This window comes from Cynoglossus semilaevis, chromosome 6 (genome assembly GCF_000523025.1).
Source record: "Cynoglossus semilaevis isolate Cse_v1.0 chromosome 6, Cse_v1.0, whole genome shotgun sequence".
Taxonomy (NCBI): domain Eukaryota; kingdom Metazoa; phylum Chordata; class Actinopteri; order Pleuronectiformes; family Cynoglossidae; genus Cynoglossus; species Cynoglossus semilaevis.
In genome coordinates this window covers 1183766-1204397 of record NC_024312.1, presented here as the reverse complement: position 1 = coordinate 1204397, position 20632 = coordinate 1183766, and the positions used below count along the sequence as shown (strand labels likewise).

The 20632-nt window shown below is 44.4% G+C and overlaps 2 protein-coding genes across 2 annotated transcripts in view; both read right to left on the bottom strand.

The window, feature by feature from the left end:
• necab2 (N-terminal EF-hand calcium binding protein 2) overlaps positions 1-1358 on the bottom strand; it is an 87755-nt gene extending 86397 nt beyond the window's left edge. The window contains exons 1-2 of the mRNA XM_008311057.3: positions 1224-1358; positions 85-434 (exon numbers count right to left, since the gene is read on the bottom strand). Of these exons, the coding sequence (XP_008309279.1) occupies positions 85-411 (327 nt within the window). The 5' untranslated portion in view covers positions 412-434; positions 1224-1358. The remainder of the gene's footprint in view (positions 1-84; positions 435-1223) is intronic.
• A 1850-nt stretch (positions 1359-3208) lies between these two features.
• The window catches only part of hydin (HYDIN axonemal central pair apparatus protein), a 59471-nt gene continuing 42047 nt past the window's right edge, over positions 3209-20632 (bottom strand). The window contains exons 43-80 of the mRNA XM_025056297.1: positions 19272-20517; positions 18608-18753; positions 18369-18512; positions 18065-18271; positions 17476-17655; positions 17177-17346; positions 16915-17097; positions 16649-16768; positions 16372-16531; positions 16102-16274; positions 15624-15822; positions 15412-15508; positions 15024-15117; positions 14766-14934; positions 14593-14675; positions 14129-14284; positions 13525-13609; positions 13225-13429; positions 12252-12484; positions 11893-12041; positions 11487-11682; positions 10815-10920; positions 10431-10658; positions 10137-10285; positions 9380-9601; positions 8779-8939; positions 8577-8677; positions 7889-8120; positions 7602-7802; positions 7372-7498; positions 6587-6752; positions 6339-6486; positions 6051-6258; positions 5118-5345; positions 4679-4848; positions 4391-4589; positions 3849-3989; positions 3209-3468 (exon numbers count right to left, since the gene is read on the bottom strand). Coding sequence (XP_024912065.1) covers positions 3295-3468; positions 3849-3989; positions 4391-4589; positions 4679-4848; positions 5118-5345; positions 6051-6258; positions 6339-6486; positions 6587-6752; positions 7372-7498; positions 7602-7802; positions 7889-8120; positions 8577-8677; positions 8779-8939; positions 9380-9601; positions 10137-10285; positions 10431-10658; positions 10815-10920; positions 11487-11682; positions 11893-12041; positions 12252-12484; positions 13225-13429; positions 13525-13609; positions 14129-14284; positions 14593-14675; positions 14766-14934; positions 15024-15117; positions 15412-15508; positions 15624-15822; positions 16102-16274; positions 16372-16531; positions 16649-16768; positions 16915-17097; positions 17177-17346; positions 17476-17655; positions 18065-18271; positions 18369-18512; positions 18608-18753; positions 19272-20517 — 7356 coding nt within the window. The 3' untranslated portion in view covers positions 3209-3294. The remainder of the gene's footprint in view (positions 3469-3848; positions 3990-4390; positions 4590-4678; positions 4849-5117; positions 5346-6050; positions 6259-6338; positions 6487-6586; positions 6753-7371; positions 7499-7601; positions 7803-7888; positions 8121-8576; positions 8678-8778; positions 8940-9379; positions 9602-10136; positions 10286-10430; positions 10659-10814; positions 10921-11486; positions 11683-11892; positions 12042-12251; positions 12485-13224; positions 13430-13524; positions 13610-14128; positions 14285-14592; positions 14676-14765; positions 14935-15023; positions 15118-15411; positions 15509-15623; positions 15823-16101; positions 16275-16371; positions 16532-16648; positions 16769-16914; positions 17098-17176; positions 17347-17475; positions 17656-18064; positions 18272-18368; positions 18513-18607; positions 18754-19271; positions 20518-20632) is intronic.

Below are 20632 nucleotides of genomic sequence, written 5' to 3'. Positions count from 1 at the left end.
AGACCGGGCCCGGTGTCAGCAGCAGACCTCCCTCCGTCCAGCCCTCTCTCTCTCTCCCTCTTCTCTCCCTCCGTCCATACTCACATCCAGGATGACGGAGATGCCTCTGCGCGGCTCCGGGGCGAAGAACTGCTCCTGCGCCACGGCCACCTCCTCCTTGCTGGAGGCGTACTCCCGGCTGGAGATGTTCTTGTTGTCGCTCATCTTGGTGACGATCCAGCGGACGAGCCCGTCGATTCCACCGGGCTGTGCGCCGCTGTTTCCGGACTGTGCTGCCGTCGCGGACTCGCTGTCCTCACCGGCCACGGGGTTCGGCTGCTCGCGTGTTTCCTGGGCTCGAAGTTTGGCTTGTTCTTTGTTGAGCAGTTTGTGGACTCCGTCCCTACAGTAGCGCGCTGCCTGCTCACACATCCTTTTGCTGTGGAGCGCTCATGCTGCGCCGTATGGGGTGGGTGGGTGAGAGAGGGAGGGGGAGAGAGAGAGAGACAGAGAGACAGAGAGTTAGTGTGAGAGAGAGAGAGAGAAGGGGAGGGTAGCCTCCACCCTTTACCCCCCCAACCCCCCTCCATCACAGCACCAGTCCAGAGTGCACACCCTCCATCACAGAAACCCCGGGGCTGTGTGTGGATAAAGAGACTAGTGGTAAAAGTAGAAAATGCAGGAATTGACTTATTGTAAAATGTTCAAATAATCCACGAACACTAAACACCACTGATCTGTAGTGGTTCCACATCCGGTCCACTGTAAACGGCAGCAGCAGCTGAGCCTAATAGTTGTTAACAGCGTCGGTCTGGAGTCATTACTCATTACCGGCATCGGTGTCGTAAATTATTCATTTATTTACAAAATGCAAGTCACTGGAAGAAGCTCTGGAGCGACTTGGAATTGTTGGAAAAAATATATAAAAATAAACGGACTAAAATGTTCTAGTCGCATCGTTAACGCGCTGTAGCAAGTTGAGCTCAAAACATCGGGAATTATACGCAACGCGGCACGCGTGTTAGCATGTTGGTTTCGAAACCGCGTGCTAATATTTACCTTGAGAATTTTTTTTTCAAGTGTGTTCTATGACGTCACGAAAGTCTGCCTTCAATTTCCTTTTTTTTTTTTTTTTTTTTTCATCTTTGCTTTTTTACCGACGTCCAGTAGGCGGCAGTAGGGAAGGAGGAAAGAGTTTAGTCGCACACGTTACAACAAAATGAAACAACAAGCCAGCGGCTCACCAGGTGATCTCCATCCAGAGGTGATTGCGCTGATTGGAGAGTTACTCACGCGCATCACAGGGGGGCGCTCAAACACTGCTTTACTTTTGATTAGACTCCTTCCAGAAACAGAATTAGCATCGAGCGTTGGTTTCTCTCCAGCGGAAGTCGAACCCAGAATTGATCGTCAACTGGTCCAGAGGAGTTCGGCGGTCCAAGAAAAAGTGAAAAAAAAAAAGAGAGAAAAGAAATAATAATATTAATATCTCTGATGTGCAATAAACTTATTGTTCAATCTGTGTTTGGAGTGTGAGGAAGAGCCAGATGGAAAAGCTCCAAACGTACCATGGGAATGAGAACACTACGCCCTCTTGTGGTCAGGACACCACATTACAGCACCTGCTATAAATTGATTAAATATGATTAGATTATTATTAATATACATTTTTAATATGTATATACATACATATTAATATATTCATATACAGTATAGAAATATATACAGTATATATGTGTGTATTCATACATATTAATAATATATCTAACATTATATGTCCCTTATTGCATCATGTTTTAAATCCTTTACCTTTGCATGTCCTAATATCCAGGGGTATTGAAGTAGAAGTGGAAAAAAAATACACATAAATACCACACCAGCATGCTGCTGCTGCTGCTGCTGAAAAGTATTTTGTACACGTTTTCTTGGTTCAGTTCTTTACACATCACTGCCTGGGGGAGACAGGAGCACACACACACACACACACACACACAGAGAGAGAGAGAGATGATGACTGTAGCTCAAAACAAACGAGAGGCTCCAGGATCTGTACTCCGATCTCCAGCCCAGATCCCCGGGAGAGAGAGGTCCTCATCTGTACATCTACAACATGATTCAAACAAACAGAGAAAATGATGTGGTTTTAAAAACGGTGCGTGACTGAAAGGAGAGAGGGAGAGAGAGGGGGGGGGGGAGAGGGAGAGAGAGAGGGGGACAGAGAGGGATAACAGTACTTGCTGCTCTGGGCTCACAGTACTCGGTCCTCTCTGCATGTTGTGAAATACTGTGAAAGAAGGAAAAGACGATAAACAGAAATAAAAAAAACAGCCCTTTATGGGCATCAGAGAAAAAACATGGACATGACTGCCCTCGTGTGGAGAGGACGAGGCTAGACAGGCCGAATCCATATCCAAACTTGTACCAAAAACTATATTATAATATGAGGATTACACAGGGATATAATTGACAATATACTTTCAATACCCTCCAATGCTACAATATACCATGTTGTACTGCGTACTGTACTGCAATACAGTGTATCTACAGTTTATCTGTATCACTTATAAAAGTCATAATATATTTATATTTTAATACAAAAATACACACTCATATACTATACCTCTTTCAATACTATAATCTATTCTATCATCAGTATTAAACTGCAATACTACACTGTACTATACACTAAACTATGCAGTATACACAGTAACTTGGTGTTTTATTAGTGATGCATTACCTTAATATTCTATTCTGTACTTCATGTACTACGTACACCATACTATACTTTACTGAACTACACAATACTATAGTGTACTGTACTGTACTGTATCATTTCCTCAATCTTTTATCCAAACAGTTCTCAACAGTATGTACTGTAAATACTACACCTGAATACTACGAGGATCAGAGAAATAAATAAACAAATGATTTAATTAAAATGACTGTTTTTATGTCTTTACAATATTATAGTTTTATTTTCTGCTGCCGTTCAAAGGCAATTGTTACATTAATTACAAAATTTAAAAAATTTGAAAAAAAGTTACAGTAAACTGTGAACAAACATGAGTTCTGTCCACTTCCTGTCGCGGCTCCTCTGGGTTTATGAACATGAAGACAGTTGGACGGAGGACATGACCTCTGACCCAACGTCCTCACCGTCAGGTCCAGAGACTCTGGGACCCACACACACACACCCTGACCTCTGACCCAACTGTCCTCACCATCAGGTCCAGAGACTCTGGTACCCACACACACACACACACACACACCACACACTTCATGGTTGAGTCTGAACTGCTGCACCGTCAGTACAAACTACTGACAGGAAGCTTGGATGGTCAGCAGGGGGTGTAAGAGGCCCAGGAACGATGCGTGGAGCGTGGCCTCAAAAGGAGGAACCTGCTCCCGAGGAGCGAACTGGACGTGGACCACACAGGAACCACCGCGGGCGTCCAGGTTCAGTTCACCTGCTGGGGTGAACGTCAGGTCCTGAAGAAGAGGAAGTCCCTGTTAGTGTGTGACCAACTGGTGTAGCTATACTTGTGGGGACAAAGTATTAAATGTAGGGACACCGGGTCACAATCATTACACAATTAACCAGAAATAACAATAAGTTTTTATGCAAACAGATAGAAGTACATTAGATATTTATAGTTATTTATTTACATATGTTGAAATATAAATGTTACAAAAAAAATATCCTGAACCTGAACCGCCAAGCGGGCCAGTTTTGGCCCCCAGGCCGTATGTTTAACACCACTGATCTGTACAGTCCTACTGTTACAACCGGCTCTTCGAGGGCAACTGTAAAGCGGGGTGCACTTTTTTTTATGTGTGTGTGTGTGTGTGTGTGTGTGTGTGATGCTCACCTTGGATTTCACGCTAAGTGAAAAAGTGAAGGCGACGTCTATGAGGCTACGATTGACCACCACCACATTTCTCGCCACCTTCTGACCCACCGACACAGACGTCAGTTTAACGATCCTCTCCCAGGGATTGGCTACAGCCAGCTGACATTATCAAACACACACACAGGGAAAAGGAAATCAATACATAGCAGTCGAACACATTTTAATTGGAATCGCACTAAGGTGATTAAATCTGGGTGACCGATGTCGACCTGTTGACCGCAAAGAAAAGCAACAAAAGATAAAATGAACTGTAAATTCTGATGACTTCAAAAAATATAAATTTTTAGAAATACATTGTAGTTGTGATTAATATATTTTAGTGCATTTAAAAGGAGAATATGAAAATACAATATATTATGATTGGGCCCAAAACAGAACCCTGAGGAACACCACCATTAATACTGTATGTAATTGATGACCAGTACAATCATACCATAATTAACTATAAATAACATTTGTTATTTCATGCAGATTCAGCCGTTTGACTCGGTCTCACCGACCTTCAACTCCACGCCCTCTCCTTCCACGTCCACCTGTTGCGGGAAATTGCCGTTGGCGGTGAAGTTGATCCTCTTGCGGTACAAACGAACTTCACGTGGGTAGAAGGTCACGGGAACCTCCATCACGGCGCCGGGGCCCAGGATACCGGGCTGGAAGCGGATCTTCAGACAGGACGTGTTCTCCGACTGACACTGCACACTGCACAAAGACACCAGCAGGGGGTTCAAAGTCGTTCAGAGTCAGAGCCCAAACGAAAGCTTCGGTCTCAGATCAAACACTGATCGTACTTGGTTTCCAGTTCTCCGTTGTTGCTGATGGTTAAAACCTTGGAAGCCGTCACCATTCCAGGCTGGTACAGGAAACATTTGCCGAAGTTGAACTTGGTGAAGGAGTATTCCAGGTTAGGAGCCATGGATTTACCTTCGATGGTAAAATTAAATGTCGGGCCGTATTTGATCTAAAAGAGCAAAAAAAAAAAAGATACATTTTAATCGTCAAACTATTAATAATAAAACTATTCCCATGAATTTAAACTTACTTTTTTAAATTATCATTTTATTGCTGCAAACGTACAATTTATTTTCTTGCAATATTACAGTATTTTTCTGTCAATTATCGACTTCATTCTAGTTTTTTTTTTCCTCTCAATGTTGACCCTAATACTACTACAATACTACTACAGTAATATTTGTAGTCACTGGGCTTGAGTTTCGATTGGACACCTACCTTGATGCTAAGATGGACATCCTTCAGAGTGCAGGTCCCTCGAGGACAGAAGGACAGCGAGGACAGCAGCTGTCCTCCCACTTTGACGACGTGGTTCTCAACCTTTGGATTGACCTCCAGGTACTTCAACACGGGACTGGGACCCGTGACTTCAAAGTTCACTTCTGAGCTGAACTTAGCCTGATTGTTGACGGTGAAGTTGAAGGTGGATCGCTCCAGAATCCCAACCTGTGGACACAGTGAGGACATGGGATCAGAAAAATGACAAAAATGTGTAGGGACGTCGGATAATATTGGCCCGATAATTATTACATAATTATGAAATATCTGTAAGAATCGTTATTGTTTTTTTCTTTCGATAACAAAATTCTGATAACGCAATGGTTTTTTGGTTTGGCCAAATGATGTGTGACCTAAAGATAGTTTTGGGGGAAAACAGTTGTATATAATAGTTTAAACCACTAGATGGCAGCGTTGCAGCTCATTTTATTAATCCATTTTAATAATCAGGGGATTGTATGCAGAAAACTGGTGCCAGCAAGTCATATAACTAAATATAAAAATAAAATAAAATAAATAAAAATAAATAATATCAGGTAAATAAATAAATATTACCAGGCCCTTAATAGTATTTCAATTTGATGATTTGTGAGGGGTGAAAAAAACCTCTGTCCCCTAGGGGGGGCATGGCAGAAAATAATTGAGAAACTCTGCTTTAACCCATCACCTTAGTGAACAGGCTGCACTTACCATCCTTAACCACCAGGTCACCACTGCCCTACTATATCGGTATCGGTTGATATCGGAATCGAGGAAGTGTTTGGACAATATCCGCAAATTGGATATCGACAAAAAGCTAATATCGGACATCCCTACTTCAGTGTAAAATCAACATGGTTCACATTGTAGTCATGACAATAAAAATGTTCTGACCATTCCGAAGTCTAAGGTGTCCTGACGGTTAGCTTTGACGTCCTTCACTTTCCCGGCCGGATTCTGAACCTGCACCACGGTGGTCATGGCGTAACACTTGGCCTTGACTGTGAGACCCAGAGTTTCTGTCTTTCTATCCACCATCAGAACCAACCTCATGCTGACCGGGCCGTCACGGCAGGGCGTGAAGACGACCGACAGTGGCAACCTGCAACAGAACAGTTGACGGTTGATGAGAACCAGCTGACACTTAGCTTCAACACTGCAGTCGCTCGGTGGGTTTTGGACCTCTCTTTGGGCCCCACTGTGCCGCTCATGGGCTCCACGGTGAGTCTGGACACCTGGTCCTCAGCGACCAGAGACGACAGAGAAAAGGAGAAAGAAAAAGACTCGTCCTCCGAGTTCACCAGGTCCACTTTCTTCTCCTCCTGTCGACCTGAAGACGGACACACACACACACACAAAAACCCGTTAAGGCCAGAGCCCAGCCCAGCACCTCCACTTGTGTCATTTGTGCAGTAGGCTGTGGTACATACCGATGACTAATTCACCAAAGTGGAGGCAGGGTCTGCTGAGGTACAGGTTGGGTTCTCTGGTGAGTCCCACAAACAGGAAGGGCAGAACCAGGGACGGAGGCTGGACCACCAGACTCCAGGGGGACTCCACCACATCCAGCTGCTCTGACAAGTACTCGAAACACATCTGCACACACACACACACACACACACAGTGGAACACATGGAAGGTTGATGATACAGAAACGTCAATAATAATAATAATATTTTCAACTTTATTGACCAAACACTTGGGAAATCCTTGTGTTAACACCAGATCTGCTGCAACAGGCTGGCAGGGAATCGAACCCAGGACTACCTGGGTTCTTCTGCTGAGACAGGCATGCTAACCGCTACACTACGGAACAACTCAAGTTGAACTTATTTCATCCCATGTCTGCTGCAACAGGCTGCCTCTTGAGGGCGCCAAGTACGTAGTTCATCTGGGAATCGAACCCAGGACTACCTGCTGTCTGCTGCCGAGACAGGCACGCTAACCGCCGCACTATGGAACCACTTGTTTAGAACTTATTTAATCCCATGTCTGCTGCAACAGGCTGAGCCAAGTATGTGGTCCGTCTAGGAATCTGGGATTCAAACCCAGGACTATCTTGCTTCTTGTTAAACCGACTAACTGAACCAACATCTACAGACATTCAGAGGAACCTCTAGTGTCTGTGATTGTCTGTGATTGTCTGTGATTGTCTGCTTCATGTCCAGTGTGTCAGTCTGGACCGTAGGATTCTGATGTGTGTGCGGACTCTTACCTCCACTTTCTTCCCAGGTGGGACGCTTCCAGACTGGTTCACACAAAGGAACGGGCCGGTACTTTCAGCATCACACTTCCACTCATACGTGTAGGTTTCACTGGTGGGGTTATGGAAGGCGAATGTTCTGTAACAAAAACAAAAAACAAAAAAAAATGTGGAAAAATAATTAAAACAAAACTCTTTGCTCTTCAGGGCTATTTTTTTCCCGTCTCCATCGGTTCCAGTACCTCTGTAACGGCAGAGAGATACCAAGAGCGTTGAACTCTAGGATCCTGGTGTTGGGGTCCAGAGGTTCCGTGATCTCAGGGTCGCGGCGGTTCCCACTAATGTAGTCGGAGTCCTCCAGGTCGATGTGGTAGTCCGGCAGGGTGCTCTCTCCGGTGACTGGGATATGGGGGACTTGGGCTCCCTCCTGGAGGTTTGGAATACTGAAGGGAAAAACAAAACAAATTGACTAGTTGTTAACGCTAACGTTGACCCAGTTCGTCACTGGGTCACATGACTCAGCACTCACCTGCAGACCAGCCTGCCGTAAAATGTCGACACCTCCAGAGGTGAAAAGCAAATGTCGAAGGTCTTGGAGGAGTCAGGTTCGATGACGCCGAGTCTGGGCTCCACACTGAAGGGCGTCGGCAGGAGGCTCTCCGTCACGGGGGCAGAAACGGCGCCGGGCCTGACGCTGACTGGGCGGGTTTTAGACGAGGACTTTGCCGACTTGCTTCCACGTGAAGAAACGGAGGCTTCGCCTGTCGACACAGTTCAGTATTTAAGGCTTCGACTCCACTACACTATATTTATAATTTTTGATGATTTAAAATCAGGGGTGTCAACTCATTCTGGGCCGCATACAACCTCATTAGATGTGAAGTGGGCCGGACCAGTACAATCTAAACCTAATTAACTATATATAACAATATTTATTATTGTTATGTATTCATATTTAATGTGTATAAATAATTTTACAAAAAAACACGAAGTTCCTGGGCCCGATTTAACACCCCAGTGGGCCAGTTTTTGCCCACAGACCATATGTTTAATCCTTTTCCCAAAACTATTTTACATATTTGATTACACCAGGATGTAAAAAATGGAGAGAATTTTTAATGTAGGAATAAAAAATATACAGATACCGCACCTCGTATGGACTAGTGGTCAGACGAGGTATTTCTACTCCTAAGGTTATGACTGATAAAAACTGATACCTTCTTGGCTGACACCGGTACCGATGTCAGGCGGAGCCGACTCCATGATCACCTGCCACACGTATTCGACCTTGACGCGACCCTGGTTGGTTATCTTGAGCCTGTGGACAGAAAACACACACAGACACAGGTTGTGGGTGTGAAGCCCTGTTTGGATTTTTTTTTTTTTTTTGATGATTTTCTGTGTGTGGTGCGGACGGACTGTCGGACTGAGGTCTGGTAGAGCATGGTCTCCTTGAAGACGATGTTTTCCGGAGAGTAGCTGAACTTGGCGTAGTCGCAGACGGCTTTGATGCGTAACTCCAGCTCCCGCTGTGAGCCGTCGACCACAGAGCAGCACGGCTCAGGCTCAGGTTTAACCACCTGGAAACACACGTTCTGAAGTTAAAGTCGATCAAATACTGTACGTTCCAGGACCTGAGAGGTCGAATACACAGCTTAGTATCACAGGTGTTGAGAAACCATTACAAACATGAGGTGTTTGTGTATTTTTTTTTTTAGTTTCAAATTCATCAGGCGGGCCGGATTAAAGAGGTCCTGATCCAGGATCTTTTTTTTTGTTCTACAGGACCAAGCCTTCATATGATGGAACCATCCTGAACATTATGTCTGTGGTCCATTAGCAGGTACAGTAATTTGTCTCTGTCCCAACTGTTTTTCAGATTTTTTATTTTATTTTATTTTACGTAAAACCCTTAAAATCCCAGTTAAAGTTGAAGTAAAAAATAACCAGACTTCAGATTTCCGTCATGTTGGTAGAAAGTGGACCAGGAGAGGAGTGAGGTCCAACATGAGGAGCGTACCTTCATGGGCGCCTGAGACTGTGTCTCTGAAGTCAGTTCTGAGGCGCTGGTCAACTCCATCGTCTTCCTCTTGTCGTCCCAGTCTGGCACCTGGTCTATGGGCTCCTGGTAGTCCAGCTGACAGAACTTGAACATCATGGACTGATTGTTCAGAGTCACTGGCTGCCTGGACCTGAAGGTCACGGTCACCTCCTTGGAACAACCAGCGTGAAGGTGTCCCACCTACAACACAAACACAGTCTCAGGTGATGGTCAGGTGGTCATGATGTCCAGTTGGTCTTCAACGCAGGTCGACTCTTTTACAGCTCACTGCAGGCCGTTTGTGAACTTTAGTATTTCATGGAAATACGGCTACACCATTTATAAATATAAATATAAATTCAAAAATCAAGTGCTCCTTTATTAGGTAATATATGGCCTAACTCAGTGTTTCCCAAACTTATTTTTCCGGGTCACAAACCCCCTATTGACCCAAGTCAATAAACATTAGTCGTAAACTCCTAGGAAACATGATGCGAGACGACCCAAAAAAGAAATCTCTTGCGACTCACGTGAGGGTCTCAACCCAGTCTTTGGGAAAAAAAGTTGCGACCCAGTCTTTGGGAAACAATGGCCTAACTGACTGACTATTAGCCACATTGTGGAAATCCTAGCACCAACAAGATGTAAACTTGGGACTGAAACATAAATAAATCAGCCAAAGACACTTAACGATACCGATATATTTGTCTGATTCTTTTCTTCACCGGTTTCGTACCTGTGGTGAAAAGAAGACGTTGCCCTGTTGTCCAGCAGGGGGCCACTCAAACCTCACCGCTTTGGTTTCGCTGTGATTGGTCATGGTGAAGCTCTCTTCGTAACGACAGGCCACGTGGCAGTCGCCAAAGTTCAGCAACTCGTAGTTGCCTGCGGGGGAATAATATTTAGTAGTTTTATTCGTTAGTATTAGTATTAGTATTAGTATTAGTATTAGTATTAGTATTAGTATTAGTATTAGTATTAGTATTAGTAACTACAGTACAGTTGAAGTTAACTCTAGGTCCGGACTCGCCTTTTTCATTGTCGTCGTGATGCGTCTCCTGCGGCGACCTGATGTTGTCCAGCGTCACCACCTCCTTGTACGTCTCTCCGAACACCTTGACTAAGGTCTTGCAGTGCTTGTTGTCTTCCACCTCGATCGTCAGCTTGGTCCTCACCAACACAGGCTCGTCGGAGCTGAGAATGACCTCGAACCCGGCCTTTTTGCCGACACCCAGGCTCACGAGCGCTCTCTGCACATCTGTGGGAGAAGGAATCAGGAGGTTAAAGGTCAGGGTTTTGTGGCTTCATGGAACTAAAGGAGCTAACAGGATTTAGACGAACGAATCAGATCATAAAAGTCTCACTGATGTTTTGGTATTTTTATATATTTTGTCATATTGTCAACGGGCTGGACCTGTGTCAGTGGAGTTCTCCGACAGAGACTGGATGCTGCTGCAGTCGTTGTCAGCGGCGGGTAGGAAAGTGAAAACACCTTGTTTATCCACCAGGTCAACATGAACCTGCAGAGGAAAGAAATAAAAAAGAAATGTGATAAAAAAAATAAATAAATAAAGTTGTAAATTTACGAGAAAAAATACACTAATTAGTCTTAATTTATGAGGATGAGGTCGTAATTTACGAGAAAAAATGTATTAATTTGCAAGGGTAAATGTATTACAGTTAATTTGTAAATTTATGAGAAAAACACTCTAAATTTACAAGTATTAATTTATCATAAAAAAAGTTGTACATTTACGAGACAAAATACCTAAATGACAAACAAAAAAAGTCATAATTGTAGTATAAAAAGCACCTTGTTTATCTCATGTTTAGTGTCGTTTTGTGTCATGTCCAAAAACTGCTCATTAATGCATCACTTATAAATTTAAGACTCTCATTTCGTTATTTGCCTCCCTAAAGAAATGTGATGAAAAAAAAATCTTAAAAAATAAAAATCAAACACTGCTCCTACCTTGGATGTACCTAATAACGTGATTTTAATAAAATTTAATAAAAAATGATTTTTTGAAATTTTTTTGGAATATTAAGGCTAAGACCAACAGTGAGATCCAAAGGGACGACCCACCTGAGCTGGGACGTGTCCATCGTTGAGCAGCACCAGAGGCAGGGACTGTCTCCGTCCCACCAACAACCGTCTGAAGTGTAACACAGGGTTTCCTCTGTTGTTCCTCAGACTGGGACGTATCACACTCACACTGGGGAGACTGCCCTCTCCTGTCAGGTCGAACTCCAGCACCTTGATCTTGATGGCTGTTGTTGCTCTGAAGAAGAAGAAGAAGAAGAAGAAGGCTTTGTAAAAACAAAATAATAATAAACCCGATGAGACATTCTTAGTAAAAAAATAATAATAAACCCGACGAGACATTGGTTCACGGTCCACATTATTAGGTAGACTTTTCACATTCAGTGTTGATATTGATAATATTAGCCTCATGTTTGGACAATTTTAACATCTGCAAATATTAATGTACCGGCCGAACCCTTCCATGGAAGCCTCGAACACGGCGTGGTACATCAGCGTGGCCCGCGGGTTGAAGGTGATGTAGATGAAGGAGTGTGATTGGCTGCCAATGGTCACTGTTGGTGTGGACACATCAAACACCTCCATGTTGCGAGTGACCTGTGAAGGAAACACAGCAGTTGGTTAGCACGCCTGCTAACGGGTTCAATTCCCAGAGGAACCACTCGCTTGACCTAAAATCTCTGAATATCTAATGATGTAAAGGTCACGTAAAAAATATTAATTAGAACTGGGTTGTTTTATATTTAAAAAAAATAAAAATAGAAAATGACAATGAAAAGACATTTGACTTTTGGCTCCACGTCCGACCTTGATGGGATTGTACTTGATGAACAGGTTGATCACGCAGGGCACTTTGCTGTTGTTGGAGAATTTGAGGCGCGTCTTTGCAGTCCGTCCAACCAGCACTTTGTTGAACGACAACTTGTTCTCGTTTAGGACGAACACGCCGTCAGTGTTGTGAAACTGCTCGGAGAGGAGATCCTGGCTGGTGTGGCACAGGTAGTTCTCCTCAAAGATGGAGGCCATGTCTAACAATATGCCTGGGGAAAAGACAAAAGACGGAAGATGATTTGGAATGAAGAGGAAATCGGACAGAAATATCTCCAGGACCAGGAGATGGCGCCGACTACGAGGGGCTGATAGGGTCACATTGAGAATAAAAAATATTAAAAATTATTGAATAAAATTAAAGTCATAAATTTATTTAAGAAAAATTACCTAAATTTACAAGCACAAATATATGACCATAAAGTTGTAACTTTAAAAACACCTAAATTTGTGGTGCAACTTTATGAAAATAAAGTCCCAAATTCACAAGAAAAAAACATCTTAATTTACAAGCGTAAGCCGTAAATTTGCATGAAAAAATACCTAAATTCACAAGCGTAAATTAATAACAATTCATTAATTAATAACAAGTCGCAAATTTATGAGAAAAAATAAAATATCTAAATTTACAAGTGTAACGGAATGAAAATTGAATCAGAAATCTACGAGAAAAAGAAACTTAAATTTACATCATAAATAAGATAAAGGTCACTTCCCCATAGCTGGACTGTGGACAAGTCTGACCCTGATGTACAACTAGTGAATATATACAGAAAAGAAAGAAAATCAACGCACGTAAATCGTACATCTCTTTATAAACAAGGCACGACCTGGAGCAGGGGAATCGATCCACGAGAGGGAATTTGGATTCGCTGAATTTTCTTATATCTATTGATCTCGCATTTCCTGCACAATTTTCTGCTTTGAAAACAAATTTTGTAGGAGTTCTTACTCGGCTTGCAGACTTCAGCCAGGAGTCTGTACGGAATGCCGTCAGGATGGTGTGACGGGTCGCGGTCACTGATGTCAATGAGCAGGTTCTGGATCAAAGAGCCCAGCTGTTCAGGTGCACAGTCCACGATCACCGTCTGCTGAGAGGCCGGGAGCAACAGCCCCGTGCAGGGGGACACCGCAAAGACCCCCACCGCGATACGACTCTGAGCAGGAAAAGAGAAGAAGAAGAAGAAGAGGGAATGACAATGACAACAGGAAGTACACGGGCAGGCTGGTGTTTCTAGGAGTACTTCCTCACATGTACCACGCTGCAGTCCTTCTGGAGGGAGTCGCGCCTCGTTTTGGGAGCAGCTGTACAGGGCAGAGCCTTTTTACCTGGACCTCTGAGACCAGGACACAAAGACAAGAGACACAGAGAGACAGGAATATCAACGATCTGAGACGGAGTTCAAGCAGTCAAGACAAAAGACCTAGAGCCGTGGTGTCAAACATACGGCTCGGGGAAAACACAGGCTTATTGTAATTTATAATTTTTAGTGGTGTGATTGTACTGTACTGTCTGATAATATCGACCAACCGATATTAGCATTTTATGTTATATCTGTAAGAATTGTTGTGGTTTTTTCCTCCGATAATGAAAACCTGAAGCCTGGTTTTGCTAAATAGTGTGGGCCCTAAGAATTGTTTTGGGGAAAAACGGCTGTATATTAAAGTGAAAGTCACTAGATGGCAGCATTGCAGCTCATTTAATTAATCTCATAATTAACAGGCCTATATTGGTATTGGTTGATATCGGAATCTGAAATTAAGTGTTTGGACAAAGATGACATTATCGGACATCGGATAATTTAATATCCGATATCCAGAGATGGTGATTTAAATAATGTGTTCACGTCTCTTACCCTTGCTTCGTTGCGACCGGCAGCTCTGACGTTAGACAGATGCTAAACTGACTCTCAAAGATTCCAATGTTCTCTATGGTGAAGCTCAGGCTCTTCTTCAAGCCATGGAACGCCATCGGACCAAAGTGGAGCTCCTTTGGAGGTGAGATCTTGAATCTGCAAAACATATCCAATCAAAAACCTCAATCTGACAGCAGCCGTCTTATCAGTGATCAAATCTGCAGACTACGGTCTAGGACTAGAGTCTGAGGTCTAAACAATTGTTTCCCAAAGACTGGGTCGCAACCCTCAGGGGGGTCGCAGGAGATTTTTTTTTTTTTTTGGTTCATCTCGCATTATTTTTACAATAATGTCTATTGACTTGGGTCGCCAAGGTTTGTGACTTTTAAAATATGGGTGCCAAGAAACACTGGTGTAAACGACCCCAGCGTCACAGTGAGGATGAAAGGAATGAGCGGCTTTACCTGGAGTAGACCGACTTCACGGTAATCTTGAAGGTAAGCGTAGCGATGGCTTCTCCTTCGCTTCCAATGTTGGGTTCAATCACCTAGAGAAGATTTTTAATTTAACACCAACATCTTCAGAGTACATCAGAGGCTGTAGTTCAGGATGTTTACGACCAGTTCTTGGCTCAGACCTGGCAGGGCAGAATGGGTTGGTCTCGTATGGACACTTCAGTGTTAGGCGTGCAGACCACCTGGATGATGGTAGCCTTCTCGTGGGGCTTGAGAACACCAGACTCAGGAATAATTGTGAAGATCTGGTCCAGCTTTGGCTGACTGGGCCGAGTCTGCTTCAGTAAGAACCTGGAGGACGGAGTGAATAAATAAACCGCGACCTCATTTATATAACAACAGATCAAATGCGTAACCTCGGGTCAGGTCGGCAGACTCACTGGAAGGCAATTTCATATTTCCCATGGTTTTTCATCTTGATAGTAAGTTTGGACTCTTCAAAGACACGAATGATTCCAAAGTTCAGCAGCCCATCTGTCAGGAAAACAAAAAAAAACGTTTTATGATTAACACTAATTGAACAATAGGGAAAAATGAGAATGGACAATCAAGCGGTAACCCATGTGACCGCGCCTCTTAAAGGCACGGTGTAACAATAAATACACTCACTGTTCACTAACAAAGTTCATTAAATATACCAAGGGTGAATATATATATATATATATATATGTATATTAGATGTATATAATTTCGACAATTTCACAGCACACAGAATGAATCAGGAGTCAGATTTGATCAGGACATTTTTCATACTGGACGAGGTTCTACCTGGTGGTGAGGTGACCAGGTTAATATCGTAGGCCTCAGCTGTGATCTTGATGTTTTCCGTCTGTACGACACCAAGAATTTTCTCCACATCTGACACCTAAAACACACACATACACAGCCACGTGTCTACACTGATGGGAGGCTTTTAGCATTTTCACTTACTGTAGCTCGACTCATGAAATGTTTGGTTTTTTTTGCCCAGGAAATCCTACCTCCAGTCGTAGCATCTTTTTAACGTGCACTGGCCTCTTGGCCCCGAAGATTATGACCATGACGCATGAAGCGTACGGTGAGAGGATTCCCTGATCCTGGGGTACGGTGAACTCATCACCCAGGAACTCCAGGTCCTGGAGTCGCCAAAACACACACAGCCCACATCGGTTATGTATGATCACGGTGCGCCTTTCCTCCCTACGAGACGCACAACAGAGAAGACATGTTTCCAAAAATAATATTATTGATTATGAAGCGTTGGATTGTCCACACTACAGGTATGCTAACTGTACGAACCATTTTGTACATTATGGAGTTCCTCAGGGTTCAATGTTAGGGCTACTGGTATTCTTTTACAAACCTTGACACTAGTTAGCACCAGAAACAGATGTTTCAGTTTGCGTTTATGCTGACGACTCCTAGCTGAGGTCTAAAAAGGTCTGACGTAATTGCTGAAAAAACTGAATGTTACAGTACCTGTGCAACAGAATCCTGTCAAAGTGCAAAAATCGGCCTTCCAGCTCCACCTGTGGCCAAACTCCCCAACAGGAGAGGTCAATGTTCACAAGGTCAGGATTGTCCTTGACACAGCACAGCACACTGTCTTTTACTTGTCCCACTCGTGTTGGATACGCCCATATCGTCAACTCCTACAGGATCGGAGAAAAAAAAAAATTATTTTTATTTACAGCATTTCATTCATAATTTCATTGTGGAGGTTCTAAAAAAACGCAGCACGACAAATACCTGCTTCTCGTCTGGTTGCAGCGTCATGGACGGAGGATCCAGCAGATACGTGGAGGCCTGTGTGTCGTACTGGAAATGGAACTGGACCTCGGTCTCCAGACCTGAATCGTTGTGAATCACCAGTTTCTCCGTGTTTTCCACATATCCGTTATTCTTGTATCTACAAACGCAGACAAACGCAAAATACATAAATACTGTACATAAATCACTTGTTTTTTTCGTCTTTCGTGATGAGTTAGTTTCTCGGTTTCTTGGTGTAGTAGCTTCAGTGACCCACCTCTCTCTGCTTTTGTTACACAGGAGTGGTCCAAATTCAAAGTAGCCCTGGTTGATGACGTAGGTCTTCGCCATCCTCTCCACGGCTTTTGGCAAGACTTTACTGTTAGCAAACAAGGTCCTGGGAAAACCACAAAAATTACCAAAGAGTTTAGGCACAACTGCTTAGATAGAAATGGATGGATGGATGGATGGATGGATGGATGGATGGATGGATAAACAGATAGATTTCCTCCTGGACAATGTCACCTAACGACGTTGACTTACATGTAGTCTCTGGAGATGGATGGATATGCACAGGTTCCTCGGCAGAGGAGCCGGTAGTGTTTCTTGTTCCCCACTATCTCAAAGTTGTACCTCTGTTTGTATTTCCCCAGAGAGTCAGAGTAGAACCAGGTCCTGAGAACCATCTCACTGTGCGCAGAAACAACCCAGCGGAACGAAGTCAGGCTGCACATGAAGAGACAGAGTTAAAAAAAAGGTGAAGAGAAAACAAGGTAAAAACATCGGTCCGTGGGTCTCTGCTCGCCTTTGGTTACGTTTCTGATCCAGAATTTCCAGGTGCTGCTCATGTTCTGTGAATTCGTGCTTGGCAGAGGTTCCATGACGCCCAGAACCCCTCGCTCTGGTCTTGGCCGGACAATGGCGTCTGTTCTTCGGAGCCTCTTTGCCTTTTTTATCCTTTCCTGACGCACTTCCCTTGAAGGTAGAGTTCACAGTGTACGGATCAGTCTTTTCACGCTGCATCACCAGAACCGAGTTCACAGTCTTTTCACGCTGCATCACCAGAACCAAACACCGAGTTCATGTCACAGACCGTGACCTTACCTTCACTTCTTCATCCGAGTCCCTCTTGTCGTCATGATCCTCCAGCCCTGCGGGGTCCAGGAAGGTGAACCAGTCATTGATCGTCTGGTTGTTTAGGTCGTGCCTCTCTTTTGGAAAAGGAACCACTGACAAAGTGACGGTAGGAGTGTTGTGGGGTCCAAGACCGAGATCATCCAAGACCTACACACGGCAAAGAAGAGAAAGGACGATTTGGACACCAAATCTTCTTAATGGTGAACAGGGGACAGAAGGTTTTGCACCCCCCAGTGGTGTAAAAACCACTGCATGTGTTGCTGCATACAATCCCCTGATTATTAAAATAGATTAATAAAATGAGCTGCAATGCTGCCACCTACTGCCTTTAACTTTCATACACAGCTATTTTTCCCCCAAACTATTTTTAAGGGCTCACATCATTTAGCAAAACCCTGGCTTTGGGTTATTGGGTTCTCATTATCGGAGGAAAAACGGATAATGATTCTTACAGATTTTAGATAGTAATGCTAATATTAGGCCGATAATATCTGACGTTTCTAGTATTTTTTATATTCATATTTTTGGGTGAACGCTGCAGCAGAATTATCCCCACCTCATCCACAGAGGGCAGTATACTGTCTCTGACCAACTCTTCCACGTTGGCGCCCCCTTTCTCTGTGATGTTCAACACAATGTGAGGGACGAGCTTCTCTGGAGACAGCTGTTCTTCCTCCTTTTCGGGCTCAGCCTTTGTTGTGAGTTGACTCGGAGCAGGAGACGCTGGTTTGGCGCCGCCTTTTTTACCTCTTCTTTCTGGGGCCTGTGGGTGAACAGAGAGATGGACGGAGACATTGACAGGACGTAGAAGTGGAGTAGTCCTCCCGTTCTCTCCGGGGACTTAGTGACATCAAACTGACCTTCTTCTCAGGCTGAGCCTCTTTTTCAGGCAGTGGAACCAGCAACATGCCCTTGGTCCGGTCCCAGTACTTCAGGATGTGGTTCACCTGCTCCTTGTTCTTCTCGTAGTTGGTGAGCTGGGCCTGCATTTCAATCACCAGAGCCTGGAAAGAGACGGAAATATGATAAAACCAACCTGGAACCAGGGTTTTCGTCACTGAGGGAAACAGTCAAACAAAAAGTTGACGTTAAAACTTACTTTTTCTCTCACTAACTTATCTATGGGTGGAGGAGACGGAGTTGCTTTCATGGAGTGGAGGTGTTTCATAGGAGAAGAGATCCGGGAGGATGTTATGCCAGGTTCTGGAATCTTGAACGCCTGGTCCAATGCTCTCATAAGAGAACCTGCAGCAGCAGAAGACGACATTCTTTCATCATATAACCAAACGCAAAATTGTACTACGGTCAATTTCAGGCAATATGTGACATCTGTAAGAATCGTTATCAGTTTTTCCTTTAATAATGAAAACCCGATAACGCAGTGCCTGAGTTTTGTCAAATTATTTGTCACTAAAAATAATTTTGGGGAAAAACAGCCGCGATTTGTGCACTGAAAAAATAATTTTGGGGAAAAACAGCCGCATGTGAAAGTGAAAGCCACTAGGGGGCAGCATTGCAGATCATTTTATTAATCTATTTTAATAATCAGTGGATTGTATGTGGAATGCTGATGCCAGGAACTCATACAGTGGTTTGAACAGATAAATAAACTAACTTCTTTAACCACCAGGGCACCACTGCCCCAGTCTGGGTATTGGTTGATATCGGTGTTTAGACAATATCAGATCAGATATTGGCAAAACGTTAATATCCGACATCCCTACTGATCAACTCTTCTTCAAACTGTGTGGCGCTACATTTACCTGGCTCAGACGTCGTCACTCCACCTCGTTTTTTTCTCGATGAGGTTCTTTTTCTCCCCATCGTCGCCCCACCTGTGACATTGTCGGACAAAGCCGATCTTCTGCCACTCCTTCCCAGCCGTTGAGACCCCGATGTGTCCTGGGCCGTGGCTGAAGAGTCGGACAAACCCACTGAGCTGTCCTTTCTCTCCTTCTCTTCGTCTTCCATCACCTCGTCCATGGACATGTTAGGCAGGCTGATCCTGTCCTCCTGTCCTTTCTTCTGCCGTGGTTTGTCCTCCTTCCTCTCGGCAGCAGAGTCTGACATGACGGTCGCGCCGTCTTTTCTCATTCTTCTACGGTGTCTCCGTCCTTCTTCCGTTGGCTCGTCACTCGGTTGTTTCCCGTCATCTTTCGCGTCCGTAGCCTCGTGATCAGACTGGTCCTGCTCCTGATCGTATCTTTTTCTTCTTCTTCTGTGGTGTCTATTTTTGTCCCCCCTCCTGTGTGGAGTGTGGGAGTCAGACATGGTTGTCCTAGTCTTGTGATGTCCTTCCGCGTCCTCTGTTCTGCTCTCCACGGCAGTGTCCGACACGTGTCGCGGGCTCTCCCTTCTTTTTCGGTGGTGGTGTCTCCCTTCCCTTTTTTTTTCATCCCTCAGAGGGGCGTCCACGGGGTCAGACAACTGGCGGGAGATTCCTTTCCTTCTTCGGTGGTGCCTACCTCTGTCCTCCCCCTGCCCCTCAGGATCTGACATGTGGCTTCTCCTCCTGTGATGTTTGGTTTTTTCCGCAGTCTCGTCGACAGAGCGGGACGTTATGCTCCGTCTTCTATGGTGTCTCCGGTGCTCGCTCACGTACGTGTCAAACATGCTGGCCACTACTTCCCTGCTTCCTTCATCCTCCTCAAAAATGTAGGGCTCGGACAGATTTCTTCTTCCTCTGTGGCGCTTCCTTTTCCCCTCCAGCAGTTCTAAAGCAAACGAGTCCGACATGACGCTGTCTCTTCTGCCTGCAGGCTTCAGGTCATCGTCCATGTTGGGGCCGACGAAGCTCCCGGCCAGGCTGACCGATTCTTCTATTCTCTTTCTCTGGCGTTTGCGTTTTTCCTCTATCATGTCGGCAAAGTAGGAATCGTACAGGCTGACCACGTAGATGTGCCTGCGGTCCTGAAGGGCTTTCAGTATGACTTGAAGTGTGCTTGCCAGCGACGGAGTGTAGATGGACTTCAGGCCGTGAATCACCATGGCTCGGAAACAGTCGCCGAACTGTTACGATGGTGTCGAGAAAATGAAAGAAAGAAAGAAATGTTACAAATTCAGCCCACTGGTACTTTTACTAAACATTAACGACTAAACTACGAAAGAAACTCAAATAAATGTT